We start from the raw sequence: 19192 nt of genomic DNA, 5'->3' as shown, positions 1-19192 counted from the left end.
CTCATACAAGGATGAGAGAGAACAGTGTTGCACTTGCCTGTGTATGTCAATAAAACAAAAACAGCAAAACTGTAAAATTAAAAAGCAGCAGACCACCCCTTCCCCACAAATGACAGCACCAGTCAGCCAAACAGGTCAGTTAAATAAAAGGAGTAGTTGATTCCCAAAAATCAGAGTAACTTCAGAAGTGATCCCACTGCACAAATACAAATAAAAATGTAGGGAATCTAGGTCAAGGCATTATCTTGATAGAGGCCTTGCCTTAAATGGTCTACAAAGGCAGAGCCCACAGTAATCAGCGATAGAATTCCACAGGATTTCATCTGGGCCTAAGAAGACACTGGGGTGGGAAAGAAAAGAGGGAAGTGACTGAGCTTCAAGACCAATATTTTATGGAAAAGGGTGATTATTCCCACATGCACCAATTGAGAAACCATGCACTGAAATACAGCTAGCGAGGCAAACTTCTACTGCAATTAAAAACTGTTGCTCAAATCCATGAAAAATGCTGACATCTCACTATGCAGAGTTACATCATTCTAAACCCGTTTATTTCAGTAGTCACTCTGCATGGGATTGCAGTGTAAATACCCCAAAGGGGAGGGGGAATTGAGGGGGGGGTCTAAGTTTTGCAATCCACAGTCCAAACGGTTTTCTTTTTGCCTCGTGAGCAATTTGTTCTGTTCTTTCAGCAATCGAAGTAATGCAATCAAAGTTCAGGAAGCTATCACGGCTGAGTCAGTGGACAGGTCATTCAGGAGACACAAGTTCACGTCTAGACTGTGCAGACAAGCACAGCCTCAAACACACAGAAAGCTCACAAGGAACACCAAGCTACAACCCTTCTCCTTAACATCCAATTTTCAACAGACAAAAACTTTTTATATAGAAGAGCTCACAAGCATTTGAGTCACCTCTGCAGTCTTGAAGCAGAATAATCCACAGGAGGGTATACTACCTCATGTACTGTTTCTGCGAATAAGATCTATGTGAGATTAGGTGTGTGTGTGTCCTTGGCAGCCGCGCAGACTATGTTATTAGTTCCTGTAAACATTCAAGAGTATATCTGCATATACACTTTTATTAGTTTACACCGCTTTAATAGTTTTGGCTTCCCCACCTTCAGTTTAGTAAGGCGTTGAAAGTTCTTTGCGGGTATCTGCAGTTCCTACTGTCAAGTCTACAAGGGGAGAGATTATCAATTCAAGACTGGGGCAGAGACGTCCTCCGAGTGCGCACTCCTGACCTTCTAATAATCTTATCTCTTAGAATCTCTCACAACAGTTGTGGCTCAAATGAGCCTTCATAATCTTGAAGAGCAGTGTGTTAATTCGTATTGCTATAATCTACTCTCTTGTCAAAATAGTACAGACATTCTGATAAGAATCATTCAGACAGAAAGGTGGTCATGGTAACCAACTTTTTAACCTACATGTTTTCTCAGGAGGGAGGGAAGGCAGCATGGTATAGCTCAGGGGTCGGGAACCCGCGGCTCGCGAGCCGCATGCGGCTCTTCCACCGCTGTTCTGTGGCTCCATGAGCCGCGCCGCCGGGCCCATCTTCGCCAGCCCTACAAGCAGCAGGGCGGGCGCATCCCTCGCCCGAGGCCGGCCAGGCCGCGCCGCGGGCTTTGCCTGCTGCCCGCCTCGCTCATTGCGAGGCGGGTGCTTTCCCGGCAGCCGGCCAGGCCGAGCCGCCGGGCCCATCTTCGCCTGCCCTGCAGGCGCAGGGGGGGGGTGAGCGGGCGGGGGGGCGCGAGCGAGCAAGAGGGCGGAGGGGGGGCATGCAAGCAAGTGGGGGGGGTGAGCGGGGGAGGGTGAGCCAAATGGCTCTTTGAGGGGAAAAGGTTCCCGACCCCTGGTATAGCTTGATCTCACCAGGTCTCAAAAGCTAAGCAGAGTCAGTACTTGGAAGTGAGGCCACCAGGCAAGGCTCTGCAGAGGAAGGCAATGGCAAACCCCTTCTGCTTCTCACTTGCCTTGAAAGTCCTTAGTTGGGGTAGCCACCAAGGAAGACTTTGTAGAGGAAGACAATGGCAAATCACCTCTGCTTCTCATTTGCCTTGAAAGTCCCTTGCTGGGGTAGCTGTGAGTCAGTTGCCAACTGACGGCACTTTACACACGCATTTTCTCAGGAATCATAGGCACTGAGCTTCAAACCATGTCTCATATGGCAGAAACAACCATTCAATGTTCTAACTTTGGCCTATTATACATAGAACTTACCTTGGGGCACTTCTATACACAGTGGGCTTGCAGTGGACTCTCCTTACGTTTCTCTGTTTATTTGCGAGGAGAAACTCCCTCCTCGGTACGCAGCTTTTCTGGTTCACTTAACTCTGCTCATCAACTTATTCTTAAAGGCACTGATCTCATAACACTCGGCAGTCAAGATTGCTGGCTTAGTCTTTAAACTGCACTTTTATCGATATTACAGTTCCAAAAAATAATCCACACCCACCCCCCCCAATGAAAGAGCAATGAAATTCACTGGACCACACACTACTATAGACACTGTCTACAGTAGATATTTTCTCTCCCCACACCTCCCTGCTGCTGCTGCTGTTTTAGCACAGAAGCTTGTTATTTCTAACACTCTCTGTCAAAATCTCGATATATCAATAGAAGGTTTTTGTGTTTTGGCTAACTTCGTGTGAGTGAGCTTCTTTCACTTGGAGGAGCCACAGGCATGGAAGGGGGTGAGGGGAAAGGCATGGATGGCAGTGGGAGGGAGTGGGAAAGTTGGCTGTGGGTGGAAGAAAGATGTCTGGGGCAAAGCTGTGCTCACTGGCAAATCTGCCTGCTCTGATGGTGAATTAAAAATTAAAATCATGCTAGAAATGGTCTTGCTTGTCACAGAGGGGAGGAAAAGTGAAAGCAAGGCTTGAAGAAATAAGAAGAGTGAAGAGTTTTGGATTTATATCCCCCCTTTCTCTCCTATAGGAGACTCAAAGGGGCTTACAATCTCCTTGCCCTTCCTCCCTCACAACAAACACCCTGTGAGGTGGGTGGGGCTGACAGAGCTCCGAAAAGCTGTGATTAGCCCAAGGTCACCCAGCTGGCATGTGTGGGAGTGCACAGGCTAATCTGAATTCCCCAGATAAGCCTCCACAACTCAAGCAGTAGAGCTGGGAATCAAACCTGGTTCCTCCAGATAAGAGTGCACCTGCTCTTAGCTACTACGCCACTGCTGCTCCATAAATAAGCCCATAAAAGATCTTGCTGTGATGGACATTCACCCCCACCACACAGCAAACACATTGGGCATAATCAGATCCTAGTTTGCATCCATATTTTCCTGAATTCCCATCTACGGACACAAATATATTTTATTTACTTCATTTATACCCTACCTTTTGCCCCCACTTACATTATTCTCCTCTCCTCCATATCATCCTAACAACGATCCTGTGGGGTAGATCAGGCTGAAAGTGTGTGACTGCCCCAAGGTCACTCAGCAAGCTTCCACAGTAAAACTGGGATTTGAAACTGGGCTGCTCAGATCCCAGTCCAGTATTGGACTGTACCACTGTACCAGCCTAGCTCACTAACACACTAATATTTCTACCCCAATTCATTCACTCTCAATCACTCACATCCTCTTGCCTTGTTTCCTCTAACCATTGCCCTATCAAATGTTACACAAATAGCAAAGGGTTTCTCAATCCACAGACATTCATCCTCAAAATCATAGAATGTGAAGTGGTTGCCCCTTAATAATTTACTGCATTTTCAAATTGAGAAGATGGCTGAAAAGCTGGGAGGAAGAAATACATTCAATGAAGGCTTACAAAGGGAACAGAGATTCTAATGCATGCTGGCAACTGCAAATCCAGAACCAGCAGATGAGAGATCTTTCAGATTAATTAATGTGGAATATGATGGTGTCATCTTGCATTCGGTCAGCTGGGTTGAGTGTGATTCCATCATTCCAGCCTCCGGTGGGCTCACTTGGGGGAGTGGGGTGGGGGGGGGGGGTTTGTCACCGTCTGAGTTACCTGAGTTATTTTGGTTTTAAATCGTAATATACTGTTTGTTATGGGTTTTAATAATTGTTGTTATCATATTATTATTTTGTTGTTTGCCGCCCTGAGCCCTTCAGGGGAGGGCGGCTAATAAATCTAATTAATTAATTAGCAGAACAATAACACAATTATCCTTTTTTTGGCCACCAAATCACCACTGACATGTGGGGCTTTTATGTACTTGGTCTCCATTGCCAAGTCCATCACTTATGCATACATTTCCACCTCTCCAGAACTCATGGGGCCAAATGGTGGATCAGATCAGCTATGGATGCCTTGTAGTGGGCTTTCCCCGTTTAAACAAAAAAATTCAGGGGAAAACCCCACTGCAAAGCACACAGCCACAAACTCACCACTGCATGAATAAAGGGCTATGGAGACCACAAGGCGAGAGAAGTTCATGGGTGGTTTATTATTGCCTGCCTCTGCATAGGGATTTTGGTATTCCTTGATGGCTTCCCATCCAAATACTAAGCAGGGCTGACCCTTAACTTCCAAGATCGGGCAAGACTGAGCTAGCCTGGGCTACCTGGGTCAAGGCACTATATTTCTATCCAGGTGCAAAAAAAACCCCAGTTTTCTTTCATGAGAGGACAGTCTTCTTATCTGCCACGGACGTTATGAACAGATCTCTGCTAACATACCAAACATACAGACACATCCTGCAAAACTACAGACTTAAACTTTTAATCGTCATTTCCTCCCCTCAGGAAATTCTAGAAACTATAATTTGAGGGCTGGAGGAGGGCTAGAAATCTCTAACACAGTATTCCCAGGAACCTCACCAAACTACTGAGGAGTATTTGGGGAAAGCCACTAATGTTAAATTGGATTAAAGATACCCATTTCTAGAATAAATATGCTTTAAGGTCCAGTACTTGGAGCAGAGAAGAGTTGAGCAGATTATAATACTTAAATTCTTACAGCCTGAAGGACTGCAGGAGAATAGTTTAAGTCGTATTTGTATTCTCCCCTTCAAATTTACCTCATGGTCACATTCAGTCACCAATATTTTGTTACCAAAGTTCCCACGTATAGGCAGTGGCGTAACTAGACAAACTGGAGCCCTGGGCAAAACCTGAGTTCGATGCCGCCCCCCCCCCCCCCCCGCGTGCCCGGTGCAATGTGAACCCCCCCGGCCCCCTTGTAGCTACGCCCAGTGGCATATCTAGGCAAACTGGAGTTTGGTGCCCCCCATGGGCAGCCACCCTCCCCCACTGTGATCAAGCAATGGCCCCTTCCGCACACGCAAAATAATGTGTTTTCAAACCACTTTCACAACTGTTTGCAAGGGGATTTTGCTATTCCGCACAGCTTCAAAGACCACTGAAAGCAGTTTGAAAGTGCATTATTCTGCATGTGCGGAATGAGCCAATGATTTTTTACACCAGGTCGTTTCAAAGTCACCATCACATTAGAACATGCCCCAATTCACAAATCTGAACACAGCAATAGGCCATGCCACACAGCAGAAATAATTTTTTTGGAAAACATTTTCAAAATGCTTTCAAAATGTTTTATTACTGCTATGAAAACATTTTATGGTGTTGTATCCAGACCCCCCATTTGGGGGAAACAGCATCACTTTCAATGTTATTTAAACTGGGAACCCCAGATTCTCCCTTTAAGGTGGATTTTAAAGGAGAATCTGGGCTCCCTAGTTTAAACAAGTGATGCTGAAATCCACCCCCAAACAGCATCATTTTCAATGGTGTTTAAACTAGGGAGCCCAGATACTCCTTTTAAATCCATCTTAAAGGGAGAATCTGGGGTTCCCAGTTTAAACAACATTGAAAGTGATGCTGTTTTGGGGTGGATTCTCCCCCACCCTGAAACAGCATCACTTTCAATGTTTAAACTGGGGACCTCACATTCTCCCTTTAAATCCATGCCAAAGGGGGGGGGGGTTAAAAGGAAAATCTGGGGAAATTTGGGGGGTGCCTGCTGTCAGGGGTGCAAAAGATAGCAACACCAAACTTTCAGGGTATCTTTAGGAGACTCTCCTAATGATACCACCCCGGTTTGCTGAAGTTTGGTTCAGGGGGTCCAAAGTTATGGACCCTCAAAGGTGTAGCCCCCATCTTCTGTTAGCTTCCATTGGAAACAATGGGGAATGGGGCACTCCCTTTGGGAGTCCATAGCTTTGGACCCCTGGATTAAACTTCACAAAACATGGGTGGTATCAGTAAGAAACTCTCCTGATGATACCTCCCAGGTTTGGTGAAGTCTGGTTCAGGGGGTCCAAAGTTATTGACCCTCAAAAGTGTAGCCCCATCTCCTATTAGCTCCCATTGGAAACAATGGGGGATGGGGCACCCCCTTTGGGAGTCCATAACTTTGGACTCCCTGAACCAAACCTCACCAAACCTAGGTGATAGAATCAGGAGAGTCTCCCGAAACATCCCCGAAATTTTGGTGCTGCTAGCCTAAAAACTGCGTCCTCTGCCGGCCAAAAACAGAAAGACACTGAAAAATCAAAAAATCCCACAAGCGAACCTGCAGTTTTTGCGCCGCCCACAAGGGGGCGCCCTGGGCAAATGCCCATTTTGCCCAATAGGAAGAACGCCTCTGCGTATAGGCACACTAACCTTTCCCCCCTTCAGATCAGCCATTCTTTACTTGGACCATATGCCCTCCCCCAAAAAGTTTTGGAAAACAGTTCAGAATGTTGGGAGAGAGATGGGAGACCATCTAAGATTTTAGCAGTCCCTTATCCTCATAAGGCATGGTTACCAGTAGCCAGCAGAAGACAGACTTGTTGCATACTGGTTGTCCTGCCCTGAAAATAAAATCCCAGATCGTTGCTTTCTCCCCCAGGCCCTTTTTAAAGAGTCCACAGTAAAGAGGAATTAACATTTAGGAGCTCATGACAACAGCATGTACAGTATAGCAAAGTTCACGCTGGAAAAGTCCAGGAGTTGGGGGGGGGGGGACTTGAGGGGGGTCAGAGAGTGGAGGGATGGGAAGAGACTCAGCTGGGTATAATATCATAGGGGTCGGACCTTTGAGGCAGTCATTTTCTCCTGGTTGAGCGAATCTATAAAGTCTGGAGATTAACTATAATTCTGGGAGATCTCCGGGCCCCACCTGGATATCTCACTAAATGTATGCCTGAGCTCTGCATGCATATTAAGCAGCACAGATGGGCTGCACCAGAAAAGGTGAAAACAAAACAAAGGGTGCACAGAGAATCTTCAATATGTAAACAGTATTTATTTGACAATCTTCTCTGTGCACTTCTTGTTTTGTTTGCATAAATGAAGTTGCCTTGTCTGTTTGGGAAGAACTGAACAATAACACTTTATCTGGCATTGTACATACACTGTTTTCCCACTGTGATTCTACCGTTTCCCTGAAAACAAGACCTACCCCGAAAATAAGCCCTATCAAGATTTTTCAGGCTTTTTGGAGGAGGCTTAAGATATAAGCCCTACTCCAAAAATAAGCCCTACTGGTAGTTACAGATCAGGATGGTGTGATCCAGCAGGGTGCTCCCTGCCAATGAGGATGCGGCTTGCATCGCATGTGACAGGGAAGCAACAGGGCTGCAGAGAGCCCGCCTTAATGAATTGTGAAGGTACCATATTTCCCCTAAAATAAGCTCTACCCCGAAAATAAGCCCTAATGCAAAAAAATTAATATAAGACCCTGTCTTATTTTTGGGGAAACACGGTACTGACTGCAGCCGTGAGGAAGCCTTGTAGTGGGGGTATCAGGTCTGCCACCACCAGATAGCCCAGGGCCTTGTTCTCGTGTTTGGCTTTTGTAACTAAACATATTATTTATAAGCCTGTAGCATTTCAATTTGCAGAAGTTGTAAGCTAGGTAACATTAGTCAAATCACCCAAGACACTTGGTGCTGAAGTGCCATTTAAGGGCATCAAATTGCCAATTCACTAGTACATTACCAGATTACTTCTACCATAACAGACATCATTACTATTTAGTTATTTATTTTAGCTTATTTAGACATTTACACTCAGCTTTTCTCTCCAACACAGACCCAAAGCAACTTACAACATTGTTGAAGGCTTTCACGACCAGAATCACTAGAGTGTTGTGGGTTTTCCGGGTTGTATGGCCGTGTTCCAGTAGCATCCTCTTCAGAGGATGCCAGTCTCAGATGCAGGCAAAATGTCAGGAGAAACACTGGAACACGGCCTTACAACCCAGAAAACCCACAACACTCTAACTTACAACATTGTTTCCCCTTCTCCATTCTATCCTTTTATCCTCACAACAACATTTTAAGTGGGGTTGCCAACTGCCTGCTTTTCGCCCTTCAGGTGAGAAATGGAAGGAAAATGGGGGGTGCCCAATCAGCATCAGAAATGATATTATATTGGGCAACGCTCTCACATCCACCCAAAACTCTGTAACTAAACCATATACCTTTGGGCGAATGCAGGGAAGTCACCCCACAGCCCAATGGCCTTGCTTCCGAGTCAGGCCAGAAGTGATTTCATCACTCCAAGAACACCGATTGTGCATGCACGCGCACACACAGTGCAAGTCTCCGTCTCCCCCACCTCCTGCTGATTGCATGGACGGGCTGGGGAGAGTAACCTCTGTCAGGTTGTTTAAGCAGTGGGGGGAGTTGCAGACAAAACACAAGCACTGCCAGAGAGGGTTTCTGTCCAAATAATAGACTTTATTTTGTTTAATAAATAGTTTCTTTCAATTTTTATTTTTCCCTGCTTCTTACATAGCAAAAATTAACACATATGTGCTAAGGAAACATGGGACTGAGCACATGGGACTGAGCAGACTGCAACTCTCAAATATTGAGTATACGTGCATTTTTTTCTTATTAAAATTGTGCATTATGCTAACTAGGTTATACCTTATGCACAGCATGCTATTCAATCAGTGAAAAAAATGTTTAGGTTTGATAGGAAAATATTCTACATGTTTCAAATTTTCCCCAAATTCCTTCTTTTTTTCAGGAAAAAACTCCATAAAAAATCCTTCCCCCCCATGGCTTCAAGACTTCCAGAAATGTTTCATTTATGACACCATCACAGAATCAAACACTTGGAACTGGTAGAACTTTCACAGAATCACCAAAGACGATCATAAGACTTCTGCATACAGCTGTTATTTGTTCATTACTGGTATACTCCAGAGATGACACACAAAAGATTTTAGCCATTCAATTCCCAGTATAATGCAACAAACCTTCAGTGATATCAACTTCAAACAATTCTGTGAATTTGCTATGAGGCTCTTCAGCCAAATATAACCCCATCCAAAGTTCATTTGAAACTAGCTCAGGGCGCTGTCGCAACAATAAAAGAGTATTAAATAGATAGAACAGCTTTATTTTGCAATTCCATGCAAGTGGTGAGGAGACCTTGCTTCTGTGTATTTTGCCAACGTAAGTCCCATTTTGCCAATACAAACACACTTGAGCCATACAAAACTGGAATAAGGCAGTACTATTTTGTGATCGGTATCCGAGTACAAAACAGGAAGGCAGACATGCTCTCAGTGTCTCCTGATATGAATCCTTGACTGGTACAACCTTAGAAACTGGTTTGACTCCAGACATTTTTCCTCTTGGTTAGAATGTCAAATTAGGATCAGGGAAACCAAGGTTCGAATTCCCGCTCTGCCATACAAGTTCACTAGATGACCTTAGGCCAAGTAACCCACCTCACAAGATTGCTGTGAGGATGAAATGGAGGACAGGGGAATGATGTAACCTGCCTTGGGGAGAAAGGCAAGGAATTAATGAAATCATTATATTGCACTGGATCACTAGTCAAAAGCTTTATCAGGGAACCAAGTTCTTAGATGGACCATTCAAGACTTTAGTCAGTCTAATTTGTACTGGGGACCATATTTTAAATAGTCCCAAGGTTATGGCAAGTTACTTTGGATCAACCCAAACTCATAAACCAAAAAAGACAGGACAATGGTTATTTAACCCCCTCTTTGCCAAAATGGCATCCAAGAGAAGGTGCGTCAGAATTCTTCTTTTAGACACTTCAGTTGCCTGCCTTTGTCTTAGCAAAACTCTGACCAAGGGTCATGGATTTTCAGTAACACTGAAAAGAATTGTTTGCCTGTATCAGGTCTGGTCTGCTCAAACAGGAGATAAGGCTGTTCCTGAACTATACCACTTCAAACTGTAGAAAGGTTGCAGGGGGAATCAGATGCCTCAGCTAGGAATGAGACGGAGTTTCCCTATTTCAACAGCATTCATCCAAAGTGAGAAACAAACCTGGGGGTCTTCATTCCCTCATGCCAGTTTTTTTCCATTAAATTTTTTACATGTTTTAACATTATTTGGGCGTCAACTGCTTATTAATAGCATACAAAAAAAGCGTGCCAAAAAAAAGGACACAGAAGAAACAAGGGTGTCACCAACAAAATGAGCCTGACCAAAATCATTATGGAAAATATCTGACAAAAAAAGAAAAATGACCGCATCACCTCCTCTCTCATTTGAACACTCTTGTGATGAAAAATATAAATCACTACTTGCTGAAAACTGGCGTGGCTAGATACAGTACTAGCTCATATTTGCAGGAAAGGTTTTTTTTAAATATGTGAGAGCTTTCAGTCACATAATTCCTCTCCTAAAGTTCAAAATGCTACAGTCCAGGAACTGTTTTACTGTCTCACCTGTGTTTGCACAGGCCAGGCTACTGACTAATCAAGTTGGGATCCATAACAAACACAGGAAGGGGATATCTTTGGGCACAAGAGCTATGCTGCACCCTGGTTTGGAACTTCTTAGGATCTCAATTTAGCCCCCTTTACAGCCCATCCCTTACGCTCCGTATACAACCAGCCAGTGAGAAAGAGCTGCTGATCACTAAACTTGCATCCGAGTGTCCCTACAGAACATGCCATCTTGTGAAGCAGAGGTACGGCCGCAGAACTGGCAAGTCCTAACAGGCCATTACACCGCCTAGCTCACATATACAATAATCCATCACCACCCTGCCTACTTAACCACGTTATATAAGATTTAGGGCGGTAGCAGTTATAACCAGCAGCCAGGGTAGTTCACGACGCTTCAGTTGACGATGGGGGGAAATACCAAAGAAAGCACATTTAAAATAAACTAAGTACTTCATAGAAGCCCTGTCCTCTACTGGCTTCTGCTCAAAGGCAATTCCACTCTTCTGTCTGTAGCAATAAAAACTAAAGAGTGTAGATAAACCAAGAGCTTAAAGAAGTAACTCAACAAATAAATCAACTTGCAAATGAAGACTCTTGGGCTTTTTTAAAAATTTAAAACAAAAATAAATAAAACAAAGCCAGCAAGGATAATTACCCTTGGGGAGGAAAAGCTACCCTAAAACAGGGCAGAAGAAAGCATTCTGTTTTCAGGGTCACTTCAAACCTTACACAGGGGCCAAATCAGGTTTGCCAGTGTGTGTACATTCAATAGGGAGACAGAATCGATCAAGGCGCCTTGTACATGGTGTCTGCTCCAATTACTCCCTATATTTTTAGGAGTACACATTTTAAGCACTTTAGGGATACACCTCAATGAGCAATAAGAAGCAGCCTCTAGACTGAAATTCTAAGTACTCTTAACTGGAAGTAAATGCTTCTGCAATCAATAGATTTGCAAGCCAATCTGTTTGGGACTGGGACTTAAACATTTCAAAGGTCTGACAAAAGCCAGGGTTCTCTGCCTTGTGCAACTGAGCATGCATGGCATGACATGGATCCATCCTGGAGTCTAATGTCTGTTGCAGATTTCTGTCTCTCTCAAACTGCTCTTTTTTTAAACAAAAAAAATGTTTCTGGAACACACGACTGAAGAAACGCTGCTTGCCTTCCATCATACATTCTAGAAACATTATGTTTCGTTCCAGTGGTGCCAGCGCAGTGCCCCAGCAACAGTGGTCCAATGTTTTGCCCCATGACGCAGTATTTACACAACAGTTGGTAGAACCTATCCTAAGAACTTATTTGCTGGCAGAGGGAGTCCTAGAGCAGACCGGAAGAAAAGAAATAAAAGCTTTCTGCCCTCTTTTTTTTTTTAAGTTCCCCAAGCCGACGAAAGCACCAACCTAACCTCAAAGAAGATAATGCATACCGGGGGGGGGGGGGGGGGGGGAGCCAACATCACAGTGGCAGGGAACATGATGTGCATATGTAAAATTAGTTTGGTACCTCAAGTGATCTCAAATATTAGAGCTGGGGAAGACCTTTGATAGAGATCCTGGGTGTTGCTTGATAAGGTAGGTAAATGCTGCACTGGATGAACCCCTAATCTGACATAGTACAAAGACAGGACCTGCAAACAAACCGATGCTCTGCCTGAATTTCTCCCCTTACAACTTGCTCCCCTTACAAACAGGTCCTCTGCCCGAGTCTCTCCCCTTACAACTTGTTCCCCTTACAAACAGGTCCTCTGCCCGAGTCTCTCCCCTTACAACTTGTTCCCCTTACAAACAGGTCCTCTGCCCGAGTCTCTCCCCTTACAACGTGCAACACAAATGCAAACCCAAAAACTAAATAATAAAATTAGGCTTTTTAACGAGATAAAGAACAAGTATGTTCGGTTCCTCTGCAATTCTTTTTTGCTGTTGTATTGTTTTAAACCGGTTGTGTATGTTTTTTTATTACTGTCTTACATTATCATGTTACATTGAGGAGTCGCTGATTGGCATTGTCATTTTAAGGTTATGACTGTGTATTTAATGTGATACCATTATTTGTATAATTGGTGTATTTTATCTTGTAATCCATCCTGAGCCTACTTTGGAGGGAAGAAATAACCTCAGTAACAATAATAGTAATAATCATTGTTATTATTATTGTTATTATATGTGCTTTCTTCATCTTTCTGCATCAACAAGTACACTGGGCTGCTTCCATGTAGAGGTTTTGCTCTGGTTTCTAGAGTCGGGTTTGTTTGGAACATCCATAAGATGTCCTTGGCTAATCAACATGCTTCTATATTTTCCCCTGCTTTCCTACAATCCTTCCCAAGCATGTTCTGCTATCATCTTTGGGAAAGAGTACAATCCAAGCACTGTTGTATGCCACACAGGTGGAAAGATGGACACTTTTGCAGGTCCTATCTTCATTAGAGACACTGTCCTGGTCTCAGCTCTCCACGGCTGCTATTTTCCCACCCGAATACCACCAAAGGGATTTAAAACAAAAATCTTAACTAACATCTCAAATGAGCTTAATGCTTACAGTCATTAAGAGTACAGATTTTAAGCTATTTCAATGAACAAATGTAACAGATACAGCATTACAGCTTAAAAATCAGCAATTTATGTATTGCTTAAGCTTAACGCCATGGCAGAATGTCAATTACTTTTTAAAGATTTCTCTAATGGCAGTTAAGTGGGGGACAGCTGCTGTGGCTAGGTAGATGGATCAAGGTAAGTGCCAGGAAACTGCAGTGAAAATGCTGCCTGCCATTGCAAATGCGGCGGCAACTAAAGGAACATGGAAAACTGTTGCCATATAGACAGGGCCATCTTAACATATGGGCATACTGGGCAGTTGCCCGGGGGCCCCATGAGAATAGCATGAGCATGTTGTGACTTGCTGTCAATAGATAAATACTATACTAAGCTATATTTGTTGTTGGAAAATGCACATTTAGCATGTGTTTTACTACAGATAATGAACAATATTATTGTTAATTTTTATTATAACAAGTGGACATTGGCATTTGCCTCAAATTTAGTATGACGGTCACCTCTGCAACCACATGTGCATGTATACGCACGTATCTCACGCACTGCTTTGCCCAAGGGCCTACAATGCTGTTAAGACTGCCCTGCATATATACATAATCTTGGTCCTACCCAATCGGGACATTTCCTTTGTAAACAACACTGATGCGAACAGAGCTAATGCCAGGTAATTTGTTTTAACACCATTTTTACTAGAACTGTGGTTGGACCATGGTCACCTAGATGACTTCATGTGGAAGAGTGGGGAATCAAACCTGATTCTCCAGATCATAATCTACCCGCTCTTAACCACCACACCATGCTGACTCTCAACTAATACTGCTTGGAAAAATCGTCCTGAGATTTTTCCTTGAAGATGGTCACCCCACCCTATACTGAGTCTGCTCGGACTAAACTACCTGTAGGCATTCACCTTCTCACTGTCCATGTGATAAAAGTCTGTATCAGTAATGGCTGGTCTTCCAGGTGAGTGAGTGAGATAAATCAAGTCCATATGATCAGATACAGTCACTTCCATGCACACTGCAGAACATATGCAGCCCACCATGTACCTCAGCATGATGGTTACCTCTAGCCTACAGAGTTCAACATCGGACAGCAGGATAAGACTTTTATACCAAAGAGGTTTACATGTCTTCCTGTTCCAGTCCAGGAATGCTAGTTCTCCGATCTCCATGCCATGTGCAGAATTGGTGTTCCAGGCTAGCTCCACACAATTTACTCAAATTGAAGTATGTTGTACCTGGCCACAGGAAGTTCTACTTTATTTGGAAAACCACTGCTTCTCTGCCTGTGTGAGTAGTGAATCAGCAAATCTACCCAGACAGTGAAAAGCAACAGGGATGGGGCTGTGGCTGAGAGGCAGAGCATTTGCTTTGAAGGCCTGAGGTCTCAGGTTCAGTCTCTGCCATCCCCAGTTAAAAAGCTCAAGAAGAAAGAGAGAAAAGAAAAATCTCAGAACCTGGAGAGCCACCGCCAATCACAGCAGACAATACTGACCTTGATGGACCTGATTCAGTATACAACAGCTTAATCATCAAGGGAAGGAAGGAGCCATGGCTCAGTGGTACAGCATCTGCTTTGCACGCAGAAGGTCCCTGCTTTGCACGCAGGTTCAATCCCTGGTAATGCCAGCTAAAAGGACCAGGTAGTAGGTGATGTGAAGGACCTCTTTCCAAAATCCTGGAGACAGTCACAATAGACCAGGGGTAGGGAACCTTTAACACTCAAAGAGCCATTTGGACCCGTTTTCCATGGGAAAAGAAAACACTTGGAGCCGCAAATAATTTTTGACATTTAAAATAAAGATAACACTATATATATATAGGGTTTTTTTACCTTTTACTCCACTCATTCTGAGAAGCGCATGGATGCGCCCGCCCTGCTGCCTGCAGGGCGGGCAAGGATGAAGCCAGCGGCTCGGCCTTGCCGGCTGCCGGGAAAGCACCCGCCCCGCTCCAACGGGGCGGGCGAGAGGGGAAGCCCACGGCGCGGCCCAGCCAACCGTTGGCAGTTGGTGCGCCAGCCCTGCTACCTGCAGGGCGGGCAAGGATGGGGCCGGCGGCTCGGCTTGTGGAGCCACAGTGCAAGGGCAGAAGAGCCGCATGCGGCTCTTGAGCTGCAGGTTTCCTACCCCTGCAATAGACAATACTGACCAATAAAAAGCACGGAAATACATAGCACACTTCAACCAGCCTTCCCAGCATGCAATTAACAGGCAACTGGGGAAAAATGTAACATATATAAACTAGCAGGGGAGCTATGGAAGGCAGGAAACCAAGAAGAAGGTGATTGCTGGAACAAAACCTCAAAGGTCTGAACAGGCAGAGAAAGAGATCCAAGGAGACCAAAGTTTGAAAGCAAGCTATTAGGGGTACATCTGACATGGTCTGGGATGTGTGGAGACAGAAGATGACCGGTGTGGAAGTGACAGTATTATCAGAGAAGCCAAAAAGGAATAGAGGAGTGATGGATGGAGTATTCCATTTCTAAAATCAGAAATACTCAAACATGCCTGGAAATCGCACAATTCCTGCCTTCAGTACGCGCCTAATTCTAGGTGGGTCTGAGCTGATTACTCAGAGGTGAGAGAAAGCCACTCTCCGTGAGTGCTCTGACAAACTGTTACAATCTTTTCTGTTCCAATGGGAACTAAAGTTGGTTCACGAGGGCTAAGCTTGCCATCACTGAGCTCTTGTTCAAAATAAAGCTCTAAAAAGATGGAAGTCGTCCAAAGAGACTTGGTCAATTGCAGAGTAGCTCAGCCACTCACGAAAGAAAAGAGTGATGGTTGAGAACAGGAAATGCTGACCTATGCAATGGGGGGTGCGGGCTGAGGAGTGAAAGAGAATTTAAAATACATCTGCTGACTTTTGAAATCGCACAGTAATGATAGATTAGTCAGTTATGGCTTAATAGCAAGATGCACTAAAGTTTATGAATAGGCACAACCTGTTATATCCAGTGTACAGAATTATCATAGCTTATGTTGAGTGTTGGATTCTACTTAAAATGTCCACCCACACAAGAGGGGAGAATTCTCTTCTACTCCCCCAACAGCTGACTTGCACCCTCACCCCAAATTGTTCCAAGGGGCCATGTCCCCCAAGGAACAGCATTTGAGGAACACTCTGGGCTGTGGTTGGAGAGGAAGACCCAGAAGTTTCATTTCCACTGAAGGAAATCCTTTGTCCAGTGAACATTTTAAGTGATGTCCAGGCAAAGCTGACTAGGGAATCCAAACCACAAACTTTAACTCAGATATGACCTGTAAACAGTACAGAGAACACCATGAAGGCCATGCGTGAACAAGAAGTTTCAACTGTTCAGTTAAAACACAGATTGGGGTGGCTGGGGCAAAATGAAACTCTCCATTATCCAAATCCAGAGCTTGAAAGACCCAAGTTATGACTCACACACCCCTAACTTAGCAAGAAATCTCGGTAAACCAGCTCGGTTGAAGAAAGGCTTTCTTTATCAGATATACAACAGATATAGTCACTATTTTCGGGCAACCACTTCTGCTAAATGTATGACAGGCAAATTCCTAGCCCGATTTTCCTTAGGACTGAAGATCCCCACATCAACAGAGTAAATAAACACATTCTTGCACCAGTGACAATCCCCAGTGTTTTGTTCACAAACTTGCCGGTCCCCCCCTCCCCCCATCATCACCTCCATCTTCCTGCCCGCCCGCCCACACTAAGGTACTGTTTTTGAAGTGAATTTACAACAGCCCCTCAGAACTCAGCATCTTGCTGCGTTTGGGATATGCTATGTCACGCACCAAGGGTGGACTGCAGCCTGTCCTTTGGCTTGGAAGATAAGAATTGGGGGAGGGGGTGGCGAGAAGAAGCACCAATTTTGCAGACGCCTTTCACAGCCCCGGATTCCATCACATTTACCAAGCCTCAACATCTCAGGCTCTGGCAAACAGCATCTCCAGTTGTGCCTTCAGGACAGTCCATTAAATATTCATACTTGACCGCCTTTCCCTTCCCTCCCTCCCAGACCATTCTGTTCAGTTCCCAACTCTAGCTTCCCAGCGGGGCTAGAGATATCTGAGGTAGGTTTTGAAGGCCAGGTCCCTAGATACCAAACCCAGAACATGGAACGATAGACATGGATGAAGACCCGGGGAGAAGCCTTTATTGACCGAAACTGGAAAGGAAATGGAAAAAGAAGTTTTCACAAGCCACCACTTGGCCGTTACCAAGATCATACAGTTGTGAATCAAACCAGGAGGTGGTTTCCTCCCCTACAAATAATGATAACTAGTGGGTGTGGATTTATACTTGGAGAAAACATGATCATCTTCAACATTTTTTTACTCCTGTAGTTTTAAAGCTGCACAAAAGTGTGTGTGTGTGTGTGGGGGGGTAATTCCAATGCACTGGGGACAGATTTCCTTCAGAGCTCTCTCAGAAGCAGATGCTGGTTTTAACAGTCTCATCCTTCGCCTCCCCCCCCCCCCAACAGCCCAGTCCGATCTTGATATGTTTTCACACATACAATCATCTTCTCAGGAAAGAAATGCACATAATAAACTGCATTCTGTGTGCAACGGGAACATGCAGGTAAGTGAATGCAAAATATGCATCAACCCCCACCCCCCCACCCCCAATTCACAAACTGACTTATTTTTTTTAAAGCTCTGTAGCTTTGTTCAAAACTGCGAAGCCTATGTTGAATTCCTAAGAGCAACAATCTCTCCCCCCACCCGGGGGGGGCGTAGAGCTACCATAATAATACCCTTGCTGCCAGAAACCGGAGGGCTGTTTCGTTGTTTATAGGAGGGAGGCAACTGCAGACAAGACAACCGAATAAATAAAAGGCATTTGGCATTTATTCCATTAGACAAAATGAAGGGAAACAAAAGGTATGGAAAGAGGAGAAAGACGGAGGTGGAGAGATTTTTTTAACTCACCTTCAAGGGCAAAAATAGGGGCGACCCCTACTAGTGTGTGCAACAATCCTAGGACCAGCAGCCAGGGCCCCATCATTTTTACCCTGTGGGCCAGCATGCTTGTGCAAAAAAAAAAAAAAAATTAGGTCTCTGCAGACAGTCCGCACAGGACTCGCAGCTACAGCTGCCGCCTCTCCTGCTGAGGTCTCCTCTTCTTCACTCACTCCTTCCTAGGGTCTTCAGTTCTTCCAACATCCACGGAAGGAGGGAAGGGAGGGGGGGGGCAGATTGCAAGGAAAAGCCCCTCGCCCTCCTCCTCTCTCCCTCCCAGCCTAGGCGATGAGAGTACCCAGCCGCTGCAAAGGCTGGGGAGGGCAGAGAGGAGGGGGGTTCAGCCCTCCTTCGCCAGAAAGGGTGGTTGCATGCAGGAAAATACGAAGAAGCGCGGCGGGGATGGAGGCACAATCAGCCCCGGAACCCTCCTTCCCGGTGCACCGGCTTAAACGCGAGCCGAGGTGACTGCAACGACCGTCAAGGATGATGCGTGGAGGGGAGATGAGGAGGAAAGGAAGAGGGGGTCCTTTCGGATCCGGAGGGGGGGAGACGGAAAGGCGGCAGACTCCCTTTCCCTTCCCGAGACCCTCCTGGGTGGCGCAAAGGATGCACGGGCTTGGGGTCGCTGCCCCGCAGGGGGCTCCTCCGCTTGCAACTGCCGAGCGTAGGAGAAAGCAGCCCCCGCCTGGCGCAGCAGAAGCCTCCGCCGCCTGATGGAGCTCGCGCCGCCTTCGCCCTGCCTGACGTCATGGGCTCCCAGGGAAAGGCAGGGGAGGGCGCTGCAAGCGGGGGCTACGCGGCACTGGGCCTAGGGCGCATGCGCTGCCCAATCCCCCCATCCGCCCCCCGTCACCTCTTCCAGCTGCTGGAATGGGAGGGAAGGCAGCGTTTCTTTAAGAAAAATCGTTCATCAGCATGAGGGGCGCGCGGAAGCAGAGTGTGTCAGTAGGGGGGTGGGGGGGGTGGGGGGGTGTCGTACATGTGGATTGCATTCACCCGGTGGAATCACACTTCTTTCTCCAG

At 45.5% G+C, this 19192-nt stretch overlaps 1 protein-coding gene across 1 annotated transcript in view; it reads right to left on the bottom strand.

Annotated features, from left to right (window-relative positions):
• LRP1 (LDL receptor related protein 1) overlaps positions 1-18904 on the bottom strand; it is a 466085-nt gene extending 447181 nt beyond the window's left edge. Inside the window, 1 exon segment of the mRNA XM_048487597.1 lies at positions 18137-18904. Within this exon segment, the coding sequence (XP_048343554.1) occupies positions 18137-18233 (97 nt within the window). The 5' untranslated portion in view covers positions 18234-18904.
• Positions 18905-19192: the final 288 nt, after the last annotated feature.

The sequence above is a fragment of the Sphaerodactylus townsendi genome, linkage group LG03, assembly GCF_021028975.2.
Source record: "Sphaerodactylus townsendi isolate TG3544 linkage group LG03, MPM_Stown_v2.3, whole genome shotgun sequence".
Taxonomy (NCBI): Eukaryota; Metazoa; Chordata; class Lepidosauria; order Squamata; family Sphaerodactylidae; genus Sphaerodactylus; species Sphaerodactylus townsendi.
The sequence above is the reverse complement of the archived record's forward strand: the minus strand, read 5'-3'. Positions and strand labels throughout refer to the sequence as shown.